The sequence below is a fragment of the Sphaeramia orbicularis genome, chromosome 12 (assembly GCF_902148855.1).
Source record: "Sphaeramia orbicularis chromosome 12, fSphaOr1.1, whole genome shotgun sequence".
Lineage (NCBI taxonomy): Eukaryota > Metazoa > Chordata > Actinopteri > Kurtiformes > Apogonidae > Sphaeramia > Sphaeramia orbicularis.
In genome coordinates this window covers 76,009,952-76,030,288 of record NC_043968.1, presented here as the reverse complement: position 1 = coordinate 76,030,288, position 20,337 = coordinate 76,009,952, and the positions used below count along the sequence as shown (strand labels likewise).

The following is a 20,337-nucleotide window of genomic DNA, read 5'->3' as shown; positions in this document are numbered from 1 at the left end:
CTGTACTTTCCAGACTATAAACTGCACCTGACTATAAGTCGCACTCACCCCTTCTCCAATATCTCACCATCGCGTCATTGATGCCAAGCTTACGTGCAGCAGCTCTCTTTCCTTCTTCGTCAGCCAGATTGATCGTTAGCCGAGAAAACATAAATTAGCTGCATCATTTTAGAGCCGTGGGTTCACAGTGTGTGGAAAAAAGTAGTGGCTTATAGACCAGAAATTCCGGTATATTTAATATTTCACTGTCGTGTGTCACAGATGATGTTGGATCATAAAACTAAACTCAGTATAAACCAGCTGTTAGTTCAAATGTGTAAGTCATGACCCCACAACACTCTGGGTTTCAACAGGATTCAGCTGTTTTCAGTTTTTATAATCTGTGTGTGTGTGTGTGTGTGCGCTTCTGTGCCTACAGTTACTTTACAGATGTCATATATAACCAGTGTACCTGCCACTGAAAACCAAGCACTTTGAATGTGTAGACACATTTGTAATGTCAAATTTAGGAACCATTTAAGAACAATTCCTCAGTGTTTCACAGGCATCTCTTCATTGTGTTTATCTTCAGTTACCCAGAAAATGGTGTGGTTGAAATGCGACCATATGACGTGCGGCCGCGTGCTCGGACCCTTCTGCGGTGGGACCAGCTTCAGGTGGGCATGCTTATCATGGTCAACTACAACATGGAGACGCCAGAGGAGAGGGGCTTCTGGTTCGATGCCGAGGTTCAGAGCCTCAACCAAGCGTCCCGCACCAACAAGGAGCTCAGAGTCAAGATCCTCCTGGGGTGAGGGTCTTCCTAATGGGGGGGTGATCCATTGAACAGAGGGGCAACATTTGTCATTACACTAAGTTTGTTTCCATAACCCTAACCCAATAATTTTAATGCACATTTTGAGGTTTCACATTTGAAAATGTTTATGGGAATAAAAAAATAATAATAATAATTTTACACACAAATATTGTGTACTTGTTAGAGCTGCGTTTTTGTTTTTACATTTTTTGAAGGTTAAGTTAATGCTAATGTCAATACCTGATCTGTGGCAGAACACTGGGTTATGTACAGAAATACTACATATCACCAGTATTTATAAGTTATGGTAAGTAAAATAAGTTGTGTCAGTTTCTGGTTTCATCTTAAATAAATGTTGCATTTAGTTTTAGTTGTAATAGAATGTATATTTTTAAATTTAAAGTATATATGTTTCTTTTTTTTTTTTTCGGAATGAAAATTCATCACAGCATGAATTAAAGGTCAATCATTTCTTTAGCCTTCTTTTTTTTTTTTTGTCAAATCACCTAACATTAGAGAGAGAGCTACCAAAGCCTAATGTTAGCTAGTGAGCTAAATGTATGTAATCTTAGCTAGGAAGCTAACAGAATGTAACCTGGGCACCAGACACATGTGTTTAAGAGCAGCTGTTTATGTGCTCTTGCAGATCAGTCTGGCATTGCTCTCATTCAGTATTATTTCCATAGAGCCTAAATCAGGTAGAGCCAGTTCCAGTCATTTATCTGTGAAGAGGTGGGTCCGATGTGGTCGGATATGAGGAGGGGCTGCCACCTGTGACTGCACCCACCCAGCATTGGCAAAGTCCAGGACTGTTGGTCTGACCCTGTTCATAACGGCCCTTAGAAATGAAAAAGAGCAGAGAGGGTCCAGACTAATCCTCATTTATTTAAGAGTTAGTCTGGCTCTGCTAGGCTCCTCACAAACATAACGTTCGCTGGTGATGTAAATGGACCTAATATTTACAGTAGTTTGCCACTCCAGTCAGACAGACGGGAAATCACAAGTAAGCTAAAATGTAAGTGATTTATGGCGTTTGAGAAAAGCTGGAGCCTCAGTTTATCTGATGTGTAAAGATAATGTCAGTAATCTTCTGTTTGTTAGTACCATATACAAAGGGACTGAAGTTATGATGTTTATTTTTCAATATATGCTCCATCTATGTCAGTCCACTTGTGCAGTCGTCGATACCAGGCCCAAACCATTTAAACCATGACGCTGTCTTTCATAGATATTCTTCACACATTTATTTAATTTGGGGTTATTTGATTCTTACTATTATACCCAAAAATTACAATAATTACATGTACAACCATTCATTTTCCACATGGCTTAATCCTCAGGAGCATTGTGGGATCAGGGTTAAAGTTAAGGGTTAGGATTTAAGGGTTAGGGTTGAGGATTAGGGTTAAGGGTCTGGGTTAAGGTTAATGGTTAGGGTTAAAGTTAAGGGTTAGGGTTTAAGGATTAAGGTTAGAACATAGCCCAGTTGTCATGGAACAAAGTCAGTGTACGCCCTGAACATGTCACCAGTTCATCACAGGGTTGACATTCAGACAAACTTCAGAACCATTTACATTCACATTCACATTCAGGGGCAGTTTCAGAGTGACCAGTTAACCTACTGAGGTGCATGTTTTTGGACGATGAGAAGAAGACACAGTACCTGGAGAATCCCATGGTGACACAGGGAGAACATGTGAACCACACCCAGCAGAAGGTCCTGGTTCAGTGTTCACCACTGCACCTCCATTCTGCCCCCAATTCTTTTCAAATTGGACACATGCTCTTTATCACTAGTAGAGGTGCAGTGCACAGTTTGATGGCTGAATTAAAATTATTGGATTTTTTTTTTTTTTTTTTTTTTTTTTTTACAAATTTTTGAATATTTCAACTTACAAAATTCACCCGATTTTTTTTAACACGTTATTTACATAGGCCTTTTTCTCAATTTTTTGCCTTTTTTAATATTTTTGGAAAGTTTTTGAAAAGACTGAGTCAAAATGAATCCTTGGGTAGGTAGGGTATCAGTGAGCAGGAGGGGTTAGGGGACCGGGGGTGGGGGTGGGGTATAGTAGTAAGCTTTTTCACCTGTTTTGAGATGTACTGGAGACAGGAAGTAGTAGTTTTGCACATGCGTAGAACTATCAACAGGTGACATGTTGCTCCCACTATTCTTCTGTCTGTCTAAACACCCTGTCTTGTCTTTTTTTCCACTTACTCTCCTTATTCTATCTGTTTGTGTCACTCTTCCTCTCAGGGGTCCCGGAGATACTATCGGGGATTGTAAAGTTCAGTTTCTGGATGAAATCTACCAGGTGGAGAAACCAGGGGCTCGTGCACTATCGGCTGCAGATGGCCAGTTTAAACGTATGAATATATACCTATTAGAGTGTGGACAATCTATGCGCCATTTAAAGGCTGCTGGCAAATGTTGGAATCGGTAGTCTGAAGTCACCGGTCTTAACTGCTTCAAACATTTTATTTTTATTTGTTTTATTTATTTATTTAATTTTATTTAACCTTTATTTCACCAGGAAATCCCTTGAGAATAAAATGTCTTTTTTGAGGGAGACCTGGCCAAGACAGCACACCATTACAAAGTTACAAAAAAACACGTTAAAAACAGACAAAGGACTTCTTGTAAATATGAAGCCCTGCATTTAGCAGATATTTCATGTGATAACTGGACTCTGAAGGATAAAAAACTGTTGTTAATGCTATTGGCAGCAAGTCAAAAGACTACCACTAGAAAATGGTTGAAACCTGAAGTACCCACAGCGGAAGAATGGATCGACATCGTACAGGACATCTTCTTTCTGGAGAAAATGACATTTTGTTTTAAGGGTCAAAGGGAAGTTTTTTTCACTATTTGGTCAGAATGGACAAACTGTGTTAAATTTGTTGAGGATGTGAATTGAATACATCGGTGATGTGAAAATATTTATATGATATTGTTACGCCCCGGCGTAGGGGTTTACCAGGGCGAACATAATATGCTCACTTTTGTCCCCTCCCAGCTCCCAAGCACACAAGTCAGTCAAAACTAAAGTTCACAATATTTATTTTTTTAACAACTAAAGAAGGGTTAGGAGAGGGCGCGGCGAAAACAACAAACAAAATATCTTCTTCACAGTCCAAACTAAATTACCTAATTCAAAGTAAATGCAAGAAATAAAATACAGAAAACTAACCTAAACTCCTTAACACAAAATAGGAGAAAACATGAAAATAAAAGAGCCGACCTCCCCTACCAGAAAAAAGTTCGAATTACAAAACTCTATTTACAACTATATACAAGTACGAATTATCACACGAAGACTGACGACCACACACAGGAAACACAGTTGGGAGCTGGCAGGAGGCAAGGAGAGAGAGAGCTGTTGGGTCCAGGGCCATTTTTAAAGGGGCCGGGTTATCACACTCCACCAATCAGCAGCTTCCTACAAAAAGGGCACAGCACACCTACAGGACTGAGGGAGAACACACAACATAGAACATATACACATATAGAAACATAAATTATGACCTAGGGTCATAACAGATATATATTTCTGTTTAGGTTAATGTAAACTTACACACCTTAATCTTAATGTGTTTTATCTTGTTGATGAAGTAGCGGAGGAAGCCCTCTCCAGCCCACTTTTCTTTATTTGTTTTATTTGTTCTATATTTGACTAAAAATCTTGGATTAGCATCTTCTTTCAAATTTGATGTGTGGATATTGAATTGTACCCGAAAGGGAAGTTCTGTATAACTTGCTTTTTCAAATAAACAAAGAATGGAGAAAAAAAAAACAAAGGACAACAAACACATATAATAAAATCCATCTTAGGAAAAGCAATTGCACTCTTCAGTAACACAGTTTTAGTCACCCATGTTTTAATTAGTCAGAGTCCAGCTGTTCTGTGTAAAAGTCTGCTTTTCTGATGATGTTTACTGTAGTACTCGTCTTCTTACAAAAAACCTGGTTCTTTCCATGATCGCATAAATCTAACAGCACATACGATACTAAATGGAAGAGTCTGATCCACATTGTGCAGTGTTGGTCTATTAATGCTCCCTCCTCTGGTTCCAGGTAAGAGCGGCCCTGAATGTAAACACTGCAAGGCCGACCCTGACGCCGAGTGTCGCTTTTGCTCGTGCTGCGTGTGCGGCGGGAAGCAGGACGCTCATATGCAGCTGCTGTGCGACGAATGCAACATGGCGTTCCACATCTACTGCCTCAACCCGCCGCTGTCCACCATCCCTGACGACGAAGATTGGTGAGAGAAGAGAGTTAGTCAGAGTGTATCAGCCATGAGCAGAAAGCATGCTGCTCTGCTCAGTCCATTCCAAAAGGACAAGTGAAAGGGTTTTATGTGAGCTTTGAGTGTTCAGTTATCCTAAAATGATACTTGATAGTAACTGCAAAATGCTATACAATTGTAGACACTGCAGTTTTAGTTGTTTCAGAAAAGGGCTCACATTTGTCTAAACCCACTTTTATTAGTGTTTGATTCATTTATTTGTGTATTTGGACCCTAATAGTTCATACAGTTTGAATTTGAACCCTCCCGGTGCTGCAAAACTATCCTTATATTCATTCTGGCAAAAATCCAGTGGATTTCTACATCCTGTTTGAATTCCTTCTTAATTTGTTACGTTTTATAACTAGTTCCGTCTCCACATTTACACATATAAGGTCCAGACTTCAGACGAACATTTCTTCAGTTCGACATAATTGTTTGGCAGCAGCAGCAGTTGTAGTCCATACTGAAAATATGTCCAAACTTGGAGCCCATTACCTAAAATGTTCAGTTGTTGGCTGAATGGGACAGAGCAGCTCAGCTGACAACCTGGAGGGGGCGGGGCCTGAAGTGGCTCATTTGCATTTAAAGGGCCAGCGCTCCAAACCACCTTTATGGTGTCATTACTCAGAAATAGGGTTGAAGATGGACCTGTGGAGTTAAATTAATGAAGAATTCAGACCCAAGCAGAGCATTTACAGTTTATGTAGACCACAGGGAGATATTGGAAAATGAAAAACTCCATTTTAAAAATCTAAATATCACTCCTTTAAGGTCTATCTGTAAGTAGAAAATGTAATGTTTTTGTCGCCTGCATTTATTTGCCAAATCTTTCTGTTGAATCTCCAACACATGTTATAAAACTGCTGCCTCTATCAGAAACCCTTTAGGCTTGAATAACACTTCAAGTGTCATTTTAAAGTGTCAGTTTGATATCAAACCCTCTTTGTCATCTATGAAACCTGGATGTTTTTTTTTTGTTCTGGTAGGTACTGTCCTACCTGTAAGAATGACACCAGCGAGGTGGTAAAGGCAGGAGAGAAACTCAAAACCAGCAAGAAGAAGGCCAAGATGCCCTCGGCAACAACAGAGAGTCAGAGGGACTGGGGAAAGGTAAAACTTCACCCGTACAAATGTGTAGGATTCAGATGGAACCATAAGCCCAGGGTTCCTCCTCTAAGTGTCTGGGAACAAACAAACACTGCACAGATGAAAACAAAAACAGGGTTTCTGAGTTTTCAAATTTGGTCTTGACCAATACTTGAAGAAACCAGTTATTAGAGTTATTAGTGATTTTAGGTTATTAGTAAAGTTGCAATGTAACAAAAAAAAAAAAAAATAGTGAAAAATTCCACACATAGAAATGATGTAAAAGATGCATAAAGACAAAGAGGATTTGAAGTGCACAAAAAGAAATTTGAAACAGGAAACAAGATGGAAATGATGTAAAAGGTACAAAACATACATAACTGTGTTTTATTTATTTTACTTAATATTATGAAATCCAGTCCAGCTCTTATTTAACTGAAACATTTTCTAAGTGATTTAACTGACAAAGGTAATGACCTTAAAGACAGAGCACATGCATATATTCCAAATTATATTGTTATATCAATATAAATCAATAACCCATGAAGGAAAGTTTTCACTAAAATTATTTTGTGGGATCATTAGGACTAGGCAGTGTATCGAACTAATGTGATGAAGTGAAACTGTGAAAAAATGCCTGAAAAGTGTTATAACTTCTCCGAAGGCCTTTCTTGCTCAACACATTCAAAGTCTGACCTTTTGGCATCTTGTATGTTATGAATGTGTTTCTCCAGTTTTGTTTGGAATATAGTGTCAGTAAAAAGAGTATGTTTGAACCATGTTCAGTTCACACAGGCATGAATCACTCACTTAACATTATAAATCATCCATAAAGTTAAAAAATAAATAAATCAAGATTTAATTATTTTGGGTGTATTATCTAGCTCTCCATATGATATACAATTACATCATATATTTAGGACTGTGCAAAAGTCTCAGGCCACCTTTGTCTTTGTTGTTTTCCAACGTTGAAATGACCATCTATATTATAAAAGGGAAGTGGACTCTGTGTGTGTGTGTGTGTGTGTTTGTCTTTGTATGCTTGTGTGGACCAACCCTTGACAAACAACCTTTGCTGTGAGGACATTTTTCCTTGTGAGGACATTTTGGCTGGTCCTCAAAGAAAATGCTTGGATGAGCCCCTTTGGTCCTAATGAATGATCTGTATAAGCTTCAGAGAAGGTCCTCATTAACTCAGTAAACTCAGAAAAGTGTGCGTTCACCAGTGCTCTTGGGCTCCCCTAGTGGACACACTCATGTAGTGCAGTCAAATTTTGATTTAGAGAGCGAAGAAGCAATCCAATTTTCTGATTGGCTAAGGATTGGGAATTTTGTGATTGGCCATTTTGGGTCATGTGAGAACATGACTGTGGGGCTGCACAGGAACAAAATGAAAACCTTAGGCAGGCAGAACATTTAAATAGGAAAAAACAGCAAATAAAGCATTTTGACAAATCTAATTATTTCATCATATTATGAAATACACTGAAATATGAAGTTAGAATGATAAAGAAGAAACAAAGAAAACAAAAAAATGAAAACAAAGTTATTAGTACTACCATTGGAGGTACTGATACTTTCTTTGTTACTACTTACTACTGCAAGTACTGCATGCAAATACTATATATATATATATATATATATATATATATATATATATATATATATATATTTAAACTACCTTCAGAAGTGTGAGGATGTCCTTGTTTTCATTTGAATAACTTAAATGATTTTGGATATGAGGTACTGATACTTTCTCTGTTGCTACTTACTACTACACTACTACTACATATTGTAGCATCATATATATATATATATATATATATATATATATATATATATATATATATATATATATTTATTTATTTATTAAACTACCTTCAGAAGTGTGAGGATGTGCTTCTTTCCATTTTAATAACTTAAATGATTTGGATTGAAGGAACTGATACTTTCTCTGTTATTACTTACTACTACATATTGTAGCATCATATATATATATATATATATATATATATATATATATATATATATATATATATATATATATATATAATTACCTTCAGAAGTGTGAGGATGTGCTTGTTTTCATTGTAATAACTTAAATTATTTTGGATTGTTAATGGATTTTTAATAATGTTAAGATTTGGGCTGTTGATTGGGCAAAACAACAATTGTTAAAGTGTCACCTTCAACTCTTGCAGGTAATTTTAACAGCAGTCCTCACTATTTTCAGATTTTTTTTTAGGTACATTTTCCTGATCAGGCTTACATAGATGAATGACAGCTCCAGTGGAGGAAATGATAATAGTGGGTTATTAGAGTAAATTTTTACAGTGAGCTCTTTACTTTTGCTTTACTTTTCCATCACTGACAGAACTAATATTATAGTTCTTCTGAGAAAGTCTTTAATCATGCTATATATATATATACTTGGAATCTTAAGAGAGGGACAGGGATAGTACAGATTTTTAAGTGGGGTTGTTTAAAGTGGGGTTGTATGAGGTATGTAGTCAGTGTATTACCTACAGCAGATAGTTGTCTGCCTGTCTCCAGTTTGGAGAGGTAGACAGTGTACCAGCTGAGAAGCTAAGCTATGTACTGGTGTGAATGGGCTCAGCAACTAAAATGTATTAAGTACACACTAAAAAAGGCTCACCTAGAAACCAAAAATCAATGTTGGTCTGAGTGTACACTATACTGAGAATATTTTCACTAGTTAACCTAGCTGTCAGGCAGTCTTTATCTGCCAGGGAACTAAAGTTATGTTATTAAGTAACTTTCTCCCCTCCGTCAGAGTAGCCACAAAAATACTACAATACCATCTTCTTACTTCATTTGTCTTGCTCATTTCAGTTATCATGCTTTACTAATCTGTCTTGTTATTTCAGACCCCATTTCTCACCTGCCTATCAGCTATGGAGATTTTCCCACCCTAACCCATCACCTAATCAGTTTGTACCAACTGATCTGCTCCTTAGAGATTCCCAAGCATTCTCTAGTCCCCTTTTTGAATGACCTGTCTGTGTGCACCGCCTCTTTCCTGTTTGAGACCTCCCTGCCTTCCATAGCCCATTTTTGCATATATCTGATTGCCCTCACCAGTAATGCTACTGGTGCAGTTATCCATCACGGTAACAGCTGTGTAGCGAAAAGTGTATATAGTGTATACAGATTACATGTTTTTTCTTTTTTATCTTAACTTTTTTGTTTTGCCTTTTACTCTTGACCTGCTAGAACAAGTGAATTTCCCCAGTGTGGGATCAATAAAGTTTATGCATCTTCTTTTTTTTTTTTTTTAAAGTTTTGTTTCGTAGGGTTGGGGGAACTGCCGCACAAACACAAACTAGGAGGCCAAGCCAGCTAATGCTAGTACATGTATCAGTATTCATTTGATGATGAAAATGAACTACTTCTTTCAACTTCACATGACTAACCAGCACTAAAAAATAATACTGCAATGTCTGTGTTAAATACCAAACTAAGTCAAGCAAGGAATTCATTCTTTTACTGCTGGCTAAACTGACACTTCAAAAATATTTTAACCTGTTTATAAATTGTGTATGTGAACAGTACTGATAAAAACTTTTACAATTGATCCAGTAGATTGGCTTGGGGCAGCTGCAACTCGCTGCATTCAATTAAAAATGAAGCTTAAGTGAGATACAAATGTATAAGCATCAAAATAAACTTAAATGATGTAGAATAACACAATGTAATTTTATCATTTATCAATGGCTTCTAATTATTAATGTATTGCTGTGCTCACAGTATACACATCTGTAAAATGTAATGAAATTCAACACCACTTTCAACTGTACATAGATAAAGTAAACAGATTTAAATACAACTTATCTCACAGTATCAGGCAACAATGGTTTTTCACACAGGTGATGTTCATTTCAAGGCTACATCACTAGAGTGCATTTCATAATCACTCATCAACATTCCTGAGTAATTTATCTGCGTCTTACTCCTTTTCTCATAGTCATTCCAGTCACCATGCCATTTTAATCTCTGGTAATTCCAGACCCTATTTTTCCCTCCCCGGCCCATCACAATCATTCTTCTGCTCGCTGACCTCCTTCCTACAGACTCCCCAGCCTTTTCTAGCCATGTTTTTGATCGACCTATCTGTGTGCATGACCTCTTGCCTGTTTTTGAGGCCTCCCTGCCTTCCATAATCCATTTTTGTGTGTATCCGACTGTATTACTGGTGCAGTTATCCTGTGCTATTATCCATCATGGCCACATCTGTAGAGTGAAAGGTGTATAGAGCTTCAATACTTCTCTTTCTTTTCTTTTTCTTTTCCACTGGTTCAGTAGCAGGTCCCAAGAACTAGGTTTACTTTTGCATTCCTTTACATTCTATATTCTGGACCCTCCAAATTCATGATATGAAAGCTATACCAAGTTTTACTCAACAAATTTATCTAGACAACTCAGTAAATCTTCCTCTTTGAGCATGCTCCACAGCACCTGTTAAGTGGAGTAGGAGCTAGAGATTCAAAGGTTTATCTTGGTATGCCCATCACAAGAGTGTATGTATGCTTGAAACTGATTAGATCAATTGTTCTGGAATAGAAGGTAGATGGAAGCTGTCACTACAAAGACTTTTAATCTACAGGGTTGTCGATGTAAAACTGCTGTTATTACAACGTGGAACTCTAAGCCAGGACAGTTTGGACCTGTATGTTCTGGTAGTATGTTAAGGAAGCATATTTTATGGGGATAAAAACTAATAAATCAGCAAAAAGGATTTGTTGTTGGATATTTTAATAATATTTCAGATACTCTAATATTACCAACATGACACTTAAGATTTGAGTTTAAGGAAATCATTCTGAATGCTCATACAACATGATTTTGTCTTGTCAGGTAATTACAGCAATAATATGTTATTAATAATTTAATATACATGAAACTTCATGTAAATGTATTCTAGGGGTTAAGTTGATCTGAAGCAGCAGCAGAAGTATTCTGAAGGAAGACCAGGTTAACAGGCAGCAGCAGTCCAGGTGCGGGGGGTGGAGGGCCCCTCCCCTTGATGGGCCATTAACGAAGGCTGAGCTGAAGGCAGCACAGGACCAAACAATATTCTCCACTTCTCAACTGGGACACAAGGCCTGATTAAAGGCTATAAAGTTGAATATAAAGCACAGAATCACATTTATCAGGACAAGTAATAATACCACAGTGGTTAGATTAAAATCTACAATTAGAAATTAAGCTTAAGTAAGATACAAATGTACATGTAACAAACTTTAATGATGTACAACAATCTAGTGTATTTTTATAGAATTACTGATTCATTACTGTGTTCAACATTTCAAATAGTGTGGGGTTGTAGGGGTACATGTGTCAGACTGAATTCATGTAAGTTCACAGACAGGTCAGTTCAGGCCACACTCAGTGTGGGGGAGGGGAGACAGCAATCAACCGCCTGTACCTGGAGCCAATGCTGCATTCAACGGAATTGGAAATTACAGCTTTACACCTTACTAACCTTGTTTATAATAAAACGGAGGACTGTTCAAGTTTCTGATGTTGGGGTAGATATTTCATGACCAACAGTTAAACAAAAATTCTTTCTGGGTCACTGAAGAGTTTTGAGTTTTGTAGCATTTACAAAGTTTTGTAAATCTTCACTACAACATGAAAGTTCAAAGTTCGGATTCTCCTTGTGAAAGTGCATGCATCACCAGAAACACGCTTCGACAGTGACGGGTACAGAGGCTGCAGGAGCTCTGGCAACCTGCGTGAAGTTAGCCCCCCACCCAACGAAAATCTCTGGATAAATATTCTCATTCGTTTATGCTTCGTTAGTGCTGGTTTGTGCAGTTAAAATTTTCGTTTGTGCTATTATAGTTATTGAGTTATTAACAATTCTTTGACAGGTCATTCTGAGGTCAGCCAGCCCCCCACTTGCTCCAAAATTAACCGAAATAGTGGTGTTTGTTTGTGCTTCGTTAGTGCTGGTTTGTGCAATTAAAACTGTCGTTTGCGCTATTATGGTTTTATAGATATTACAAGATCTATTTTCAGCTGATGACGTCACACAGCCCCCCACTTCCTCTAAATTGAGTGGAAATGGTTGTGTGTGTTTGTGCTTCGTTAGTGCTGGTCAGTGCTGTTTAAAGTTTTGTTTGAGCTGTTAGCATTAACCCCGTCCCCCTCCAAGTTAACTACAAAAATGGTTTGGTCTGTGTTTCCCGTTCATTCAAATGCATTAAAGACACGTGAAGCACAAACAGATTGTACAGGTTATGTTGTGGTCCACGCTCGTCTTTTTTCCTCCTGGTTCTGTCTGCTTGGGTGCGTTTTTCACTCAGCCTCCAGTCAAGCTCTTGGGATGCCACCCTGAACAAGAACTCCAGGTAAATATTTGTACGTGTTTTGCTTGTTTTATGACTGTAGAAAACAACTGCAGGGATATGATCCTCATCAGATCAGTTAGCTATATCAGCATTGTTGTTTAATGTTCAGTTTTCCTTGTACATTTGTGTTGCTGTGGTTTGACAAACTGCTAGGCTACACATGATATTTTTGGTAACAGCTGTTTTAGGTTATTGTGCTAAACAGTAATTATTTGAGTGATTAGTATTAATTGGTTTATAAGGCACTGTTTTTTCAGGTAGCTACAGTGGACAGAATATCAAACCAAAGATGAGTATTTTTGGATGCACCTTCAAACAGTGAAGTTACTAACAATGTGTAATAACTTACGTTTCATTTATTACTCATTTAAAATGAATTTATGTTACTTATGACTTTTTAGCAAAATGAATTAGTTTCATTACTTTTAAGTTAATAATTATTTTCCTGCCCTAAAAACTGATGTTGAACAGATTATTCCTTGGGGAACTAAACACTTTATTTTATTTTATTTGAACATTGCATTACCTTAACTCTGCAGAAGAAAACCTAGAGTTGTAAACACTGCAGTGTTTCATCACCTGATGGGACACAGTATGTGACGTACTGTGAATAATACACATGTAAACAAAAAATCCAGATGAACAAACTCTCTTCTGACTTTTAAAGTAATACTTTCTGCGTTGTCCCTCATAAAAACAGCAAAGATCAGCTCATTGAATAAAATGTAGAATGTGATATAAGAAGAGTGTTTAACATTTTGTTTATTTTTGCAGTGAAACATTTAGCAGGGCCTTAATGTTTACAAGTGAAACAGTGATTGTATCTCATTAGCAGAAGCTTCTCAAACCTCTGAGCAGAAAGTATGTTTCTTCAAGGAGTGAGCACCAAACCTCCTTTAGTACTGGAAAAAAGTAATGTAATTACAGTAATATTACTAGCAGTGCACTACTGGCCAGCACTGCCTACAAACACTAAAACTGTAGATTGATATAATAAATCTACATGTGTATAGATATATGTATGTACATCTATAGATCGCTGGTCCTCAACCCTGGTCCTCCAGAGCCACTGTCCTGCTTGTTTTAGATGTCACCGTCTTCCAGCACACCTGACAGTCATTATCAGGCTTCTGCAGCATGTGATGATATGCTCATCATTTGAATCAGGTGTGTTGGAAGAGGGATCCATCTAAAACATGCAGGATAGTAGATCTGGAGGACCAGGGATACAGATATGCATTTGAAGTTGATGACTGCATGAATAAAAATGACTAAGGTTTGTAGCACTGATTTTATGTGCAAAATAAATATGCATGACGTAATCGGATGAAAATAAATCTAATATCGATAAAACCATAATAGCACAAACGATAATTTTAAGTGCACAAACCAGCACTAATGAAGCACAAACAAACGCCACCATTTTGGTTATATTTGGAGTAAGTGGGGGGCTGAGTGACCTCTGAATGACCTATAAAAGATTTGTTAATAACTCAATAATTATAATAGCACAAACGACAATTTTAACGGCACTAACCAGCACTAACGACGCACAAACGCAACCATTTCCGCTCGATTTAGAGGAAGTGGGGGGCTGCGTGATGTCATCGGCTGAAAATAAATCTTCTAATATCTATATAACCATAATAGCACAAACGACAGTTTTAATTGCACAAGACAGCACTAACGAAGCACAAACGAATGAGAATATTCATCCAGAGGTTTTCGTTGGGTGGGGGGGCAACTTCACGCAGGTGCTCCGGCAGCATCATCAAGACTGTGCGACGAGATATGAAGAGGAACTAACCGCAAAAATCCAAATAGAGCACGAAAAAAACTTAAAACTAATCAAGGTAAGACATAATTCATATTTTGTCAAGCTACGTTTGTAAGTCTTCAATCTGTCTGTTGCATTTTCCAGCTCAAGTGAAACTTTTAAGCTAATGTTAGCTAACTTTAACGTGATGGAGTGCAGGCTAACTTTGTAAGGGAGTAAAACTCAGTAACATTATGTCAGTCTCAAATTTACAGCAATGTTAAAGTTCTGAGTCTCAGATGTGTAAATATAATTTTTGTCTTGTGCTTTAAGTGACTTTTCACTTTTTTTTTTTTTTCAAAATAAGGTGAATGAAACTCAATATCACACACAGAGAAGGCACATTTGTTGTTGAAATGGTACCATTTAACAGAATTTTAAATATTTCTGATATGTGAGGCTGTTAAAGAAGTTTTGAAGTTTTAAATGTGTCTGACTGTAGACCCAGGTCCATACAGTAGACCCAGGTCCAGACTGTAGACCCAGGTCCAGACTGTAGACCCAGGTCCAGACTGTAGACCCAGGCTCTGACTGTAGACCCAGGGCCTGACTGTAGACCCAGGGCCTGACTGTAGACCCAGGGCCTGATACTAGACCCAGGTCCTGACTGTAGACCCAGGTCCATACAGTACAATGAGGCCCGGACTGTAGACCCAAGTCCGGACTGTAGCGGCGTTTTCAGACCCACAGAACGGCAGCAACGAGGGCTTCAGAAAAATGGTCAAAACACTGGACAAAAAATATGTGATCCCCTCACGCAATTATTTCTCCAAGCATCATCATGATAATAATAATAGCATATTTATTCAGTTAGCCCTTGGTAAACTTTAAATTCTTGGGTAAATTATAATTTTTTTATTATTTATAATTCTTATTTAAAGTGTCATTTTGCACTGAATAATCGTGATTAAAATATAGGTCAAAATAATTGTGATTATCATTTTGGCCATAATCGTGCAGCCCTAATTATGGGGTAAATATATTTGATCTATAATGGTATTACTGTTTACCTTGCAAAAATTAAATAAAAATGTATTCATACAGTAGCTAGCTAGCTGGTAAGTTAGATGCTAAATGTAAGCTATTTTTCATTTCATCGACCATTTAAGAGGCTAGCTAATTATAGCTACCTCAAATGTGATGCTGTTTCTTCTGACTCCTGCAAGAAAGTTTTCTGTAACCATACAAGAATTTATGCATCAGTTGTAAAATATTTTGAAGACCATTCCAGTTGTTTAGCCAACTATATTTCTGTTCATGCCATTGCATTAGTGGTTTTACCGAATATTTCCAAAATTCCCCTGCTTAACTTCCCATGGAAAGTTTCCGGAAATTTATCAGAAATTTTCCGCCCCTTTGTAACCCTAGTTGTTATATTTTCTGAAGCATTTAATATTGGTGTGTGTGGAACAGTGTGAGCCCAGTGGTTGTACAGCTGTAACACCATAACACCAATGTAGTTAACAAGGCCAAATTTAAAGGACAGTGTTTGAGTCTTTGCTGTTTTCCTGGAAACTTGAATGGAATTACAGCAACTAAATGTATTCCACATTTGACAGGGTTTCTCCTTGTTGATGTTACTGCAAACTAATGGGTATATAGCATGTGATTTAAAGTGTGGATTGTCAAGATAAACCATGCTGGCATGTCTGAATACAAATCAGAAATCACCTTATCTCACCTGACCCAAACTTCAGTAATATGTTTCTCACTTGTTATGTGCATTTGCTACATGTAATTACTACTACTTTAAACTACATAATTGGAGGACTACTTATTTGTCTTATTCTTCCTTGTACTTACTGATTGTAATGAAGAAAAAATTTGAAGCCTGTTTCAGTCTTTACTGCTATGCATAAATGCCCCTGCATGTATTCTACTTTGATGTCAGCATCATTTTTTAAAAATGGATTGGGTGCTGCACCCAAGCCTTATAATAGTAAGGCAAATCCTGTGTAGTATAATTTAGTCCAATGCAACACCACCTTTAACTAGGGCTGCACGATTCTGGGAAAAATGTGAAAAGCGATTTTTTTTGCATAGAATTGACATCACGATTCTCTGGCACGATTTTTTTTTACAAAATGTGCATTGCACTTATATACTGTAACAAAACAAACAAAAAACATTCAATAATATATAATGATAAAATTTACATTTTTTTTTTTATCATTTTGCTTGACAGATGATGAAGATAAAAAAGCAGGAGGAACAAGAGGAGCAGGTATGTATTTGTTTTGACTTGTTTTTCATTTTGTTGTGGGCTAGCATAGCAAAATAATCTGCTGGCTTTGGATAAAAGTATTCACAATATTTACTGCACACACATATCCATATACAGTAGACTTTCATTTAATATTTATTCACAAAATTTGCTTTGACTCAGTTTGTCCAGGGTGCATTCAAATTTCACAAGTTAAATTAGCTTTAGATTTAGTTAAATTTTTAATGTATTTTTTTCAGATGGACTGTGTCACAGATGGTTCTTTGTCTGAATCCAGCAATGACCTGGAAAGTGATTACATGCCATCAATGTCAGATTCTTCAGACGATTCCAGCTGCCACAAGGATAACACAACGTTGACTCTCAAGAAAAAACGCAATAAACTCAGAGAAGCTGATACAACTATAACACAAGAATTAACTAACTCAGATCAAAAAATCAGCAACGCAGATGACAGTGACACAGATTACAGCGCCGACAATGAGGAGGAGGAGGAGAGGTCACAAATCACTGTGAAATTTTGCATCAAGGGAGAAAAACGTAAGTGGGACAAGAGACATTACTGTGTATACTGCAAAAAACCACAGAGTAAAATGGCGCGGCATCTAAAGCGGAAACACAGTGACGAAAAAGAAGTGGCCCTAGCAACCTGTCTTCCACCAAACTCCAAAAAACGTCGTCAGATGTTAGAGGGACTCCGCAGGAAAGGCAATTATTATCATAACATCGAGGTATTGCAAAGGGGACAAGGTGAAATAGTAACATACAGACAGCCATCAGAACGTACAAATCCAGAGGAATACTTACCATGCAACATATGTTTTGGATTCTTCATAAAAACTGAACTATGGCGACATGAAAAACTGTGTCTCAAAACAATGGGGAAGCCAGAAGTTCAGTCCAAGAAAAAGCGAAGAGTTCAGGCTTCTGCTTTGTCTCTTGTTCCATACAGAGGGCAGACATCACAAAGGTGCTCAAACATTGTTAATAGAATGATAATTGATAAGGTGTCTCAGGAGGTTAAAAATGATCCACTCATTTGTGAATTTGGTGACAGACTCCTTGAGAAACATGGGCGTGATCAATCAAAAGATGGCCATATCAGCCAAAAGATGAGGGAGTTGGGAAGATTTGTACTCGCTGCCAAGTCCATTGATGGCAGAGTGAAGCTACTGCAAGATGTCTTGGTGCCACCTAATTTTCAGTTAGCTGTAGAGGCAGCAAAAAAAGCATCTGGATTCACCAAGTCTAAGCACAGATACGACACACCATCTGTTGCTTTAAAGTTAGGACACTCACTGAAGGCGGCGTGTGACATTGTGATAGGACAACATGTAAAGGTTGAAGATGAAGCAGCTGCAGCCAGAGTAAGGAGCTTTTTGGGCTTGGTATCTGCAGAGTGGGACCTCTTTGTGTCACGCCGTGCTCGGACGAACTTAGAAGAGGACAGGTGGAACAAAAAAGAAATGATTCCTCTCACAGAGGATGTAATGAAACTTAATAAAGTCCTGAAGGCCACAGAGGAGGCGACAAAACAGGAACTCTTGGCAGGACCTAATGCTAAAGCATACAGGACTCTCAGTGAGTGCCTTCTTTCACAAATCATTCTTTTCAACCGAAGACGGCATAGTGAGGCAGGAAAAATGCCTCTGTCGGCCTACATGAACAGAGCCACAGAGGACCCTAATGAAGATGTCATGAAGGGCCTCTCAAAACTGGAGCAAGATCTGAGCCATGAGTTTACCAGGTTGGTGGTCAGAGGGAAGAGGGGTAGGAAAGTGCCTGTGCTTCTAACCAGAGAGATGACCAAATCACTTGATTTTCTCATTGAACAAAGGAGTGAAGACAATGACATTTTGGACAGTAATACGTATGTCTTTGCAAGACAGAATTCAGCATCCCATCTTCGAGGTTCAGACTGTCTGAGGAAATATGCAGCTGCATGTGGTGCAAGGATGCCTGAAACACTCACATCAACCCACCTGAGGAAACATGTGGCTACAATGAGTCAGATAATGAACCTGAAAGAAAATGAGTTAGACCAACTTGCTAAATTCATGGGACATGATATTCGTGTTCATCGTGAATATTACCGTCTAACAGAGAACACGCTTCAGCTCGCAAAGATTAGCAAGCTGCTCATGGCCATAGAACTTGGAACTGAGGTTTACAAAGGCAAATCTCTTGACGAGATTGATTTAGGCTTACAGAGTGAGTGTGAAAGTATTCCAGTTAAATTCACATTTAAAAAGTATGTGGTGTTTTTTTGTTTGTTTTTTTAACAGAACGTTATGTGTCTGTGTTCTATCTAAACATGGCCTTCATCCTCAACAGTGGGAGCTGGGCAGGAGTCACAAGTCAGTGGAAGTGAGGCTCAAGACTCAGATGGTATGAAGTTAGTTTGGCTGCAACTGATTAATTAATGTGCAGATTTTTTTTTTTCCATATTTTATGATTGTTGTCTCTGAATGTCACAAAATGACAATAGTTGTGTGAGTGTATCTAGTAGTAGTGTCTGCCAGTAGGATGCGCTGCATTCAGTGCTTCTTGTCCTTTACTTGCAGAAGAACCAGACATTCTGACTCAAAAAACCTCAATTCCAAGACCATCACACAAGCTGAAAAGGACTGAGAAAACAGGTAAACTCTTCTTCTGCCAGTTTATTTTTGTTTCCTCCCACTCATTGGTAGTAATAATCCTGTCCAATCATGCTATATATTCTTAATATACTCTAAATTACCTGAAAAGTAAATTAGACTATGTAATTTTCACACCACAATGGTAATTAGGGTCCAAGCAGTGAATGCCCATGGTGACATGCGCAGGCTGCGAGGGCCTATCCATCTCTGCTTGTAGCTTTAATGTTCTCTTGCTGTGTGTCTCCTCTTGAAGCATCCTCCAAAGAAAAGAGGACAAGAAGGGTTTCTGAGCCTGTTCAAGATTCAGATGGTATGAACGTAATTAATTGCAGTGGTATTGTGATATGGTATATTAATGTATCTGCCAGTAGGATGAGCTACAGTTCATGCTTCCTGTCCTTTTCTTGCAGAAGAACCAGACATTCTGACTGAAAAGACCTCAACTCCAAGACCATCACACAAGCTGAAAAGGACTGAGAAAACAGGTAACCTCCATGAACTGATGGATATTTTGCTCCAATACTGCTCACATGAAAGACAGTTACCAAGTATTAACCAGAAAGAACGACTGCATAGTTTATCTCCTGTCCTTCCTAAGGTACTGCTGGTATAAAAACGGCATAATCCATTCTAATAATAATAATACTGTAACCAAAATATTTCAGTAATTTCTCAGCAGTTCTGTGACAGTGTGTCTTCAAAACCTCCATGAGCATAAATTCAGAGTAGAAAAATAAAGCCATCAGTCCCATATGCAGGACTCCATGATTTTCAACACTGAGGATGCCAGTACCATTTCTAATTTCTGTTTCAGGTACAGATCCACAATTTCTCTCACAAAAGAAATGCCATCGTAGGCCTTGGAGTTCTGAAGAAAAGGCAGCAGTATGGCGACAGCTCGGACAGCACATCACTCTGAACAGAGTTCCTGGTAAAGAACTTTGTCTTAAGGCTCTTCATGCAGAACCGATACTCTGCCGTCGCGACTGGAGAGATGTTAAGAACCAAGTCTACAATTCCATCATATCCAAAAACAGGAAACGGTTGTAGTTTATTTTCATGTTATTAAGCAGCTGGATCTGAGGCAAGATACTGTTTAAAACTGTTCAATGA

General features: G+C 38.0%; 1 protein-coding gene across 1 annotated transcript in view; it reads left to right on the top strand.

The window, feature by feature from the left end:
• uhrf2 (ubiquitin like with PHD and ring finger domains 2) overlaps nt 1-20,337 on the top strand; it is a 104,488-nt gene that overhangs the window by 50,602 nt on the left and 33,549 nt on the right. Inside the window, exons 4-7 of the mRNA XM_030150445.1 lie at nt 572-790; nt 3,054-3,163; nt 4,872-5,058; nt 6,072-6,195. Of these exons, the coding sequence (XP_030006305.1) occupies nt 572-790; nt 3,054-3,163; nt 4,872-5,058; nt 6,072-6,195 (640 nt within the window). The remainder of the gene's footprint in view (nt 1-571; nt 791-3,053; nt 3,164-4,871; nt 5,059-6,071; nt 6,196-20,337) is intronic.